This window comes from Limulus polyphemus, unplaced genomic scaffold, assembly GCF_000517525.1.
Source record: "Limulus polyphemus unplaced genomic scaffold, Limulus_polyphemus-2.1.2 Scaffold122, whole genome shotgun sequence".
Classification (NCBI taxonomy): domain Eukaryota; kingdom Metazoa; phylum Arthropoda; class Merostomata; order Xiphosura; family Limulidae; genus Limulus; species Limulus polyphemus.
Window position 1 is genome coordinate 538,743 of NW_013665732.1, and position 10,860 is coordinate 549,602.

General features: G+C 30.5%; 1 protein-coding gene across 9 annotated transcripts in view; it reads left to right on the forward strand.

The window, feature by feature from the left end:
• Positions 1 to 10,860, forward strand: part of LOC106472611 (dmX-like protein 2) — a 159,902-nt gene that overhangs the window by 56,906 nt on the left and 92,136 nt on the right. For all 9 annotated transcript variants that reach the window (XM_022402034.1, XM_022402049.1, XM_022402060.1 and 6 more), the window contains exons 21-25: positions 2,275 to 2,387; positions 3,031 to 3,530; positions 4,145 to 4,436; positions 6,900 to 7,131; positions 8,835 to 9,024. In XM_022402034.1, coding sequence (XP_022257742.1) covers positions 2,275 to 2,387; positions 3,031 to 3,530; positions 4,145 to 4,436; positions 6,900 to 7,131; positions 8,835 to 9,024 — 1,327 coding nt within the window. The remainder of the gene's footprint in view (positions 1 to 2,274; positions 2,388 to 3,030; positions 3,531 to 4,144; positions 4,437 to 6,899; positions 7,132 to 8,834; positions 9,025 to 10,860) is intronic.

Sequence of the window (10,860 nt, forward strand, 5' to 3'; positions counted from 1 at the left end):
ATTCATATCTGTTCAGAGCAACACACTTCAGAAATTTTAGCGAAATTATGACTTTCTCCTTCAAGCTATTTACAAATGACTGTTAGGACTAGACAAGAGGTTTCAAACGAATGGAGTAGTGGGAGGAACCACTCTACTAGATTGGCTAAATATATTGAGATCTCGGCAAATCAAGGAGTTGGGAGGTTCTTATTTTATATTGTAGGTTGCCTATATCTCAAGTTCGAGTTTCTAATTCATGAACCACTGTGCACGTCTTATGGTAGGCATAGTAAAATATAAACTGAACAACAAGACAATAGGAGGTACTTTGTGAAAAACAGAAATTGATATTTATAATTTTTATTCTATATATTTTCTTTTAAATTAAGAAATTGAAATATATATATAATATTAAGATTTTAATAAGAAATTGGGTTTTGATGTCAATTCCATTGACTTAAGTACTAGTAAAGCTATTTGATAAAATTTTGAAAATAACTGTAAAAGGTCATGACATGAACTCTTTAACCTGCCTGCAGTGAAAGGGTTAAAAGGATACTTTACTTAAGAGTACAGATTACTTGTATCAGACTTTAAGAGCTAGTAGTGATAATTTTAATGCTGTTTATTTGAAGTTTTTTTTTCAAAGATAATAAAATATGTTGAATTACAATAATTGCAGCTTTAATTTTATATGGAACTTCTTTTGTAAGTTGTTTTTTATTTGCCTAACTCTTTAAAATTCATAGTTTTTCTGTAAAAGCTGTGTACTTCTGAAGGCAAAACCACTACTATAAAGTAATGTTAATCACTGCTATCACTTCACTAAAATGTAATTCAGGCACCTGATAAACAACTCTGTGATCAGAAATGCAGAAGAATGGTCCTTCTCTATATAGTAGTATCACACAATTTGTTCCTGATTGCTATTTTGAAGTGAGTTGCAGAGTTTAAAGGACTACAACTTATCCATGTATCATGGCTTGACCTCAAAAAAATACATTTGGATGTTTCACTCATGTAAGTCTCCTTTGGCCCAGCAGTAAGTCTGAGAGCATCTAACACAAAAAAATTGAATTTCGATACTGAAGATAGGCAAAGCACAGATATCCCATTGTGTAGTTTTTTTGCTTAATAACAAACAAAAGTTATCTATGGACAAATGGAAACCAGCCAGTCACAGATGGCTATTGCAAATTATCTACAAATGTCCTAAAGTGTTGCTAGCAGAATCCAGAACTGCTTCCAAACCAATGGTACAAATGTTTAAACACCTAAACAAGGTAAACCTACATCCACAACACAAAGAGAAGGAGATGAGAGCTATGTGAATCCTAAGTTGCAGCTGCAAAGAGGGTGGTTTGATTACTCACTGGGGTGCTCATATAAGGTGACAAGATGTTAAAGATACCTTAAAGATGAAATTGAAGCATGCAACATCAGTTCGTGATGAACATATTTCTTACTGAAGTGAAACATTAAGAACTACTAAAAATATAAAGTCATTTGTATTTTGGACCACATGATAGACCATCAGATGCCTAGTTTGGATAAAAGTTAGGGTGACCAACATTATTTCATTGCAGTATCATAGTTAAGGTTTTATAATTTCCAATTACCCTTTGTTTTTGTGCCATGTACCACAAGTGTAAATTTCTGTATACTGTTTCAGTTTCTTTTGTTCTCACACTGTGAAATTGCACCAACTGTTCAGATGACAAATAAATGTTTTTTACCATAATTCACTCTATTTAAGTAGGTGTTTATGCTTTTTTCTCCATATTTTCTATTATATTTGGTTTGAAATGACAAAAAAACATTTCTTATAAATTTGTCTGATTTGTCTAGTGTTTTAATGTTTCTACATGGAGAGAAATTGCTTTCAATTCTTCAACTTCGAAAAGATGTGCCTCAAAATTGAGGTAATGATTAGTTTTATCCCTGTTACCATGTTGTTAATGAAAATGATTAATATAATAAAATAAGGATTAGTAAGTTTTCAGATTGGGGAAGACAAAAACCATCATTTTTTTATATATTTATTATAAAGCTGTTCTCCTTTTCCTCATACAATTGAATTTGCCATTTTTCTCTCTAAAGTGAATGCCTCTTTTATAATTTTTTGTAATAAGCAAATCAAACAAAGATATGATACATATGATAATAAAGTTGCTTTGAAAAACAAAGATGCTCACAAAATGGGGCTTCCATGGTTGTAAATAATATATCTGTTCATTTTGTGTGGTGCTGTGTGCTTTTAATAATTTTTGTTTATTAAATTTCTGTGGGTAGATTTTGGAGATGTGAAGCTAAAGAAACTGGAGATTTAGCAGAACCATTCAAGTACACCTGGTTAGAATGGGAAATGATGTTGAATAAAACATCAAGTGCCATCCAGGTTCCAGGTACAATACCTATCACCAACAGTTAACAATCTTGAAAATAAAAGTTTTTCAGTCATTATTTTAATTTCTACTGTTATTTGTACAAATATGTAAATAAAGTGTAGTAAATGTTGAAAAGTGTTTATATAGATATGTAATTTAAATTACTTTTTATTTGTACATTTTAAAATCAGTGTAATATGAAATCTCACTTATGTATAACTCTTTGTGTCTTGCCTATTATAAGGGTGTTTTTTATATCGGAGTTTTTTGTCACTTGATAGTATATCCAATCAGAAATATAAAGTTCTCTATGATTTTAGTTCTCTTTGTTGAGTAACTGTGGTTGTTTGGAATAATGTATAAATACAACTGATAATAATACCTGACAATGACTGTTAAATAAAATTAAGTGATAACATTAAAACCGTGCTTCTTGTGTTAGACCTAATGTGATGATTATACGTATATATGATCTACAAGTAAGAAAAAGTAGCTTGTTACACCTTTTTAGCATTTTGATCAGTTTGCAACTATTAAGTTAGCTTCATTAATAGAGATTTCAAACTTTTTTGTTTGATAATATTGAAGTTTCCATTAAAATGACATGTGAAACAGGAGTAAGAAGTTTTATAACACTGATCCGGATCTTCTTGTTATATAGGAGATCCATTGACTGTAAATTGTGCATACAGTGGTCGTATGGCTTGTGCATACAAACATGGAAAATCCTTCACAAGACCTTCTTCAGGAAACCCTCATGGAAGATATGTAAACATAAGTGTAGCCATATTTGAGTGTGAATCAACTGGAGGCTCAGAGTGGGTGCTTGAGGACACAATCCATCTAAAAAACATTGGGCTACCTCAGCCAGATGGCATTGCAGATCTAGATCTTGGGTCCTTATATAGTGCAAGTGTACGAAATCGTCGTACAGTTAACACATTTGTGCAGAAGCTTGGGAGTGATGATATAGCAAGTGAACATGCACCCAATCTTCAGAGGCTTTTATCTGTTCCTAGCTATGCTACACTTCATACGCTTCGACGCACTATTTCAGAGCAAGGAAACCAGTCACTGCTTACCCAGAAGTCTCTTGTTGACCTAGACTGGGTTTCCACTGAAGATGGTTCTCATGTCCTCACAGTAGGAGTGGGCTCAAAAGTAAATAAAAAAACTAACTTAAGCTTAGTCTTTTATGTAAATCGTATATTATATCGTAATATCTAAACTTTTGTAACTGTTATTTACTGATATTTACAAGTGTAATAACATGAAAATATTAGTATACTTTGCTCCTAACTCTCTGTAGTAAGTACATTATTTTTTATAGCTATTTTTTAATACAAGTATGAGAAAAATGATATAATTTGACCGAAATTATAAACTTGTTTAAACTTTAAAATAATCATAGTGTCAGTAATAAATTATATACTTTAATGCACAATGATGTGAATGGTATAAGAAAAAATAATGTGGGCATCTTTATGTTGTGTGTTTTAACTATATGTAAAAATGTGAAGGTATGTGTATATATCTATATATGTCACTTTGATTTTAAGATATTATTAAATGTTTTATATTTGTTACAAATATAACAAAAACTCAATTGGAATTTGGCAAAATACTGGTATGTATTAAGGTTCTGGATATTTATAAGAATTATTAAGAATATGAATAATTATACCAATTATTATGAGAAAAAAATAATTATTAACAAAACTTTGAAGTAAATGGCAATAATTTAAATTATATGCTTAAGTATGATCTGCCACCAGATTTTGGTGTTCACCCCTGTGTCTACCGAGATTGCAGAGGCAACTGCTGAGGCCATGAATACGTTCAATGCAGGTGGCAGGCCTGCATTACTGAAGCAGGCGTCATCCATGTCAATGATACCACACCACAATGAAGAAGTTAGATGGATGAGATTGAGGACCACCCATTTAACTACTGTAGATGGTCTTCCTCCTCTTCCTATGCAGCTGTCTTGGGTGCGAGATGGAATTCTTGTGGTTGGAATGGACAGTGAGATGCATATCTACACACAGTGGCATCAGTGCAAAAACAGTAATGCTTTCAATTGTTAATGCTTGATATTAATGTTAAAGATGGGGAGTTTGGTTGAGTTTTATTTTTAATATCAAATTGTTGTATATTTTGCAGTACTCTAGTTGGTCAGATTTGCAACCTGTAGATCATGGGATTGAAATGTGGTGTTGGATACATGAGACTGTTCAGTTTAAGAGTTATTATTTAGTATATTTAGTGATCTAATATTTAATGATTATTTAGTTTTCATAACAAGAGTGTTAAAAGTTAATTATTTTAAAGGCAATAGTTATGCCAAATTTTGTTACATGACTGTAAGAGTCATACGTTGTGTATATGGTTTAATTGTTGCAGGCTTTTGTTGATGTCATCTTTTGCAAAGAATCTCAATTTTTCTCATTATATTTAATATTGTTACTACCAAAGAGCTAGACATTTAAGTCTGAAAATGTTAAGTTAGTGAAAGTGAATTTAGAGTGCATGATTGTCAGTTTAGCTGTAACAGGTAATATTTAAAGTCAGTTTTACAGTGGTATTGTAATAACAGAGATAAAGGAGAATAACTTGTCAAAGGGTGTTCTAAAGTAATTGAACCTGCCTATGTGGACATTGATGGAAAGGAGACAATTATTTAAGGTTCTGGAAACAACTGTGGTAACTCAGAGGGTAATGTAAATGAATCTATTGTAGATTGTGCAGTAAGAAACTGAGTAGAGAAAAATAATTCACCTAGTCAGTTGAGTTCTGAAGTAACTGAATTAGCCTGTGTGGACTTTTGACAATAAAGAGAATTATTTAAAGTTTTAGATACCACCTTGATAACCAGTAGTGAAACGAATTTTTGTACATACATTTGACTTGTTTTGAATATATAATTTTAAAACAAGTGGATTGTGGGCTGTCCATTTATTGTTGACATTGATCGCCAACAAGTCAGACACCTACTGTAGAGATTCCGGCTCTCCCATGCAAAAAACCCTAACACGTGGTATAAATCATGCTTGATCTTTCAGCTGTGGGGGCATTATTATATGATGGTCAATCCCACAATTTGTTTATATAAAATGATAAAAACCTTATGACCCGTGCACTTTTGAAAAGTGGACCTTTCTTCTTCAGGAGCATTTCAAGAGTATTCCAAAAGTTGGCAGTGGGTGCTGTTGGCCATTTGCTGTTCCCTGTGATTGACAGTTCATAATTATGGATGGCAGCAAATAGCCTTCATAGCTTTGCCACAAACAAACAACCAAGTCTTGTTTCCGTTATAATTTTCCTTCTTTGCTCAAGAATTATTGTTAAATGACTGTTCACATCTCATGCTGTGAAGTTGTAAAAGAGTGAGAAACTTTGTAAACTATTTATGTCAATGTAAAGTTAATAAAATGGTATGAGAAGTAATTTATAAGAAAGCAATTAGAGGTATCTCCTTCAATAAAAAACAACAGAATTCAGAGTAAAGTTTGGAAGAATTAAAAACAAATCACAGATCAGGGAATTTTTTTTATTTCTTTAAACCTTATTTTCATTTTTAAAGTTACTTTTGTGTAAATTATATTTGTTTGGAAGCTATCACAGTTTTCTTCTATGACAAGACTTTGGTAAGCCTTATTAGGTTTAGAGAATATGGTAGTGATGACAAACTATGCTGGTGACTGAAATCTTTATACATTAAATACTATTGTTGAACTTATCATTTTCAAACAGTTTACATAAAAGAAAAGAAAAGAACATATGATTTATTGAAAATAACGTATATCTACTAAATATAAATTGATTTAGACTAAGAATATTGATAGCAAAAATATTACTACCTATGCTGAACTGATACTATTCTGAAAGGTCAGGTCCTAGGTCACTGATAAATCTGTCACCTTATCTGGTTTTGTTTATGGTTTATAACCAGAAGTAGTTAATACTGTAATCAGCAAAATAAAATATCAAAAGAAATATGTTAATAAAAATCAATTGAGTTAAAAATTGATTGAATATATAAAATGTAATTTTATGATCAACAAATAAAAAGAATTCTAAGAAAAGATGAAGTATTTTAATATTTTACTGAGAAAAAATATCTTACAACAAAATTTTGGGAATTTCATTATATTAAAAATAATAGCAAAACTGAATCAAATGGTATGGATTTCTAAACATAAAATGAACTACTGTTTTGTAAAGTTTGAGTTTCATGTAATGTGTTCGTTAAGTATTTCCACTGTAAGAAAGAAAAAATTGAGGGATATCAGTGACACCCCATTGGTTAAGAATGAATAAATACATCCTTTATTTCACCCAACAACTAGTCTAATTCTGCTTGTAATGCTTTAAAAAAAGCAAATATCGTAATTGTTTAAATTTAATTTCGGGTAAATTTTTCATTTGCTTCTGTTATGCTATACTAGTTGGGTTTCGTGGTTACATTGTTTGTATGCCATTTTGTATCTCTTGGGAAAGGAAAATAAAATTGTTTTGTATTGTTAACAGGTTTGGATGACTTAGAACAAGGTAAAGACATGCACAAGGACACAGAAGTGGTAGTAGGAAGTCGAAATCTGGTGGAAGAAGAGTTATTGAGTCGGGCACAAGAAACCTCCCAGCTTCCTTTTTCCTCTACTTCTCCCTCTGGTTTACCAAGAAACATTTCATCAAATGTCTTAACAATTGGAATTGATTCCAAAAAGAAACGTGAAGCACAAGCAAAAATTATAACTACTAAGTATTGTATTTTTTTAGTTTTTTATTCATATCTTTAGTGTACATCTTCTCTTCAAAGAAATAAATTCCTCACAACATTGGTTGTTACAGGTCTCAAAACGTTTTATCTGGTTAAAATGTTTAAGAACTTCTAAACTTAATGGTTTAAGATTAATTATTATATATTTGTTTTTTTTAAGTAAAGTAAAAAGTAGTTGACATATTTCTTAGGTTGTACATAAGACTTACTTACAAACTAATGACAGTATACCTTGTCTCAGCCATATTTGATATTGTGAATGTATTAAAGTTAAATACTTGCATAGGTAGATTAAAGTGCACATGTCAAGATTTTTAGAGTTATATTCAAAATTTAATTTAACTACTTTACTATCATTGTATGCAAGTAAACCTGATATCAAAATGTAGTTAATAAATCAAATTTTAATATTATATAAGTTTTAAGTTCTTAAGTTTATAAAGAAATATTTAAAAAATTCCTCAGTCACCTTTAGTATGAGAATTGTGACATTTGTTAGAGAGAACTATTGGCAATTTGTGAAAGAGAGGATGTGACAGGTGAACTTGGCAAGTGGGTCTGATATTTTTGTAATATCTGTATTATAATAAGTAATTTATATTAACTTCCAAACTTCTCAGAGGGTAATAAATATATTACAGAAGAAGGAAGACATAGAGAACAAATGTCACAATTCTCATGCCAGAAAAGATTGAGTATTTGTTAAGTATTTCCTTATAAAATTAAGAACTTAAAACTTGTATAATATTGAAATTTGTTTCATTAAACCTATTTGTATACAATGATAATAAAGTAGATTAATTAAGTTTAGAATGTAACCCTTTTAAAAGTTTGTGACATTTGCACTTTGACCTACTCGTACCTAAAGGTTGATAAAAATAACCTGATTACTTTCTTCTTTTAGCCCATTGGAACTTTCTGCTTTCTTCGTCAAATCTAACTTTTAGTGACACCTGTTTGTTTTCTTGTGATGACAGAGTTAAATCATTTTTTGAGCACTCGGCTGTTTGTTAGAGACAAAATTAGTTTTTTCTCTTGTGAGTTTCCTCTTTAGAGAAAACTCAAAAAATGACTAATAATTAAAATAATTTGAACCCCATGGATCCAGAAAGTTCTTAGTTTTCTAGTCAGTAAAATAAGTTATTTTTCAACTTTTAACTGGGTTTGTATATAGCAGTAATATTGCAGTATGATTCAGTTTTGCGACACTAGTGCTAGTTGGTTTATCTGGCTAGACCATGTGGGTCAATTTTAGCTAAAATGGCTTGAACTGAACAGGTTAGGGACCCAGCTCTTACTTTTGTTTTTTTATTACTTGTAATATCTGAAGGAAATACAAGCATTTAGTTAGTTTACTTATATGTAAAACATATACATAGGACAAATAATATGGCTATTTCTTAAGTTATTTTGCCTTTAAACACATTTTGAGTATTGCTACCTTCATGTGCTAAGTAGACATATTAGTGAGAAAACGTTTTGGCATAAAAATGTGGACAATAAAAAAATTCATTGCTAAGTCTGAGAAAATATATAGAGAAAATATTAAAATGTACTAAATAAAATAAGAGCAATTTCAATAGTAATTGAGTGTCCTAACAGACTATTGGTATTATATATATAAAAAATATATTAATTATTTACAAAGAGAGAAGAGTTATTGGTAGAATTTGTTTTTGTTTTAGTGACAATATCTTCAATGACAGTCCTCTACCTTACTTTGGATTATTTGAGGCTAGCCGATTAGCCTGTCCAGTTTTGCCTCAATACCACCCTAAACAACTAATGGAACTTTTGGGCTTTGGAAAGATTTCTCGTGTGAAAGCTATTTTGAGTCACTTAGTTCGGTGTATATCTGGTACAGGGCAGATGAAGGTGAGAACAAACATTAAGAGTTTTCTGTGTTTTATACTGTGAGACTTTCAGTTTCAGCTTTAATGGTGTACTTCAAATTGTTCTATGGTGTGTCATACTTCAATAGCCACTGGTGTTTTCTTGGGAAAGTTTGAAGTTTAAGCAAGCATTTACCCCTATCACGATGGGCATCCTTTACTGCATATGTCGTGAGGTTTTAATGACTTACATTCAAAATTTTATTAGTCTACTTTTTGTTTATAACCATTATTATAGCATAAAATCTTAGTTACTAATCCATATTTTAATAGTATATAAGTTTTAAGTTCTTAATTTTATAAGGCAATATTTAAAAAAATCCTTAATTTCCACTAGTGTGACACATGTGACACATTTTCTCTTCTCTATTTTATTCTCCACCCCTCCAGTAGTACGAAATTAAATGTAAATTATTAAATATAAAATCGTTGTTGCTTAGACAAACCATAATTTTTATAGCCTTCAATTTTGTTTGGCTACAGAGCTATCAAATAGAAAATCAGACCTTTCTTGCCACACCCACCTGTCATATCCTCTCTTTCAGGATTTATTAATAGTTCTCTCTTATGTTTAATTCTATATTATCTATAGCCAATAGAAAGCCAAGGTTTTCATCTATAAAATGATGTATTATGTTACGTTGTTTTCTGAACATAGAATTGTCAATTTTACTGTTACTACAAGCTTCGTTCCAAAGATAACGACTAGCTTGTTGCGTAGTTAGAAAGCCAGAAAAATTGTGAGAGTTAGGGGAAAGTTTGTACTTTTTGTATGTTATTAGTCTACGTTCTTTGGTGCATTATTTAATTGAATAAAAATTATTTAGTGAATTATTACCATTAGTATAAAAAAGTATGGTTAAGTGTCATCGACAGTTGGCAGCAAGAAAAAAAAAGAAGATTCAGGTAAGTACTTTATTTCTTGTTTTACGTTTTTCATTATTTTTTATTATTTAAAAGTAACTAAAATGTAAAAATAGGGATCTCTTTAGGTTAGTTAAGGTTAGATTAGGTAAAATAAATGATAAAAATGTTTCACGAGGCACACACAGCTCGTGGGTAACATAATTGGATGGAGTAACTTGAGCTACATGTTACCCAAATGATTTACAGCTTATAATGGCATGAATAGTAGTTAGACACGGTTCAAATGGTAATAAAACAATAAAATGTAATCATAAATAGATGTATACTATAATGAGTTAAAAGCTATATAGGATAAACTACTGCAGTTTCATGTTACAGTTTGAAGTCATTCTAGAAAGAAAAAAAAGCTGAATTTAGATTTATTTAGTTTTTTTTTGGTAGTTGTCAGGTCATTCAAATTTACCAATGTTGTATAGAGTGAGGGTAGAGAAAATAACAGATAAAATATAAAGTTTTCCTGAAAACAAACATTTGAAATGTATTTAGGATGTTTTAGAGATTACACAAATTAAATTTGAGATTTCTGAGATGAATAAAAGTATATTTAATCTTAACATGAAAATCACTTTGCATATTGACTATTCAAAACAAATACTCGATATATTCATGGACAAATCTTTTTTTTTAGTTTATTAAAAATACTTCACTAAAAAATATGATTTTTTGTACGTGAAAGACTTATAATGTTTACTGAGAAACTTCCAAATCACGTGAAGATGTACTATATTAAAAGTTAGTAGTATCAAACCTGTAAAGACTTTGAACAAGTACAAAGAGGTCACATGGTTGGTCAAATTGACCAAGCCTGTATTGAGAGAGTTAAAATCATATGATGGAATATATACACCTGGAAAAAAGTTAAGCACCCCCGTGTTTTTTTCAAGTGATTCAG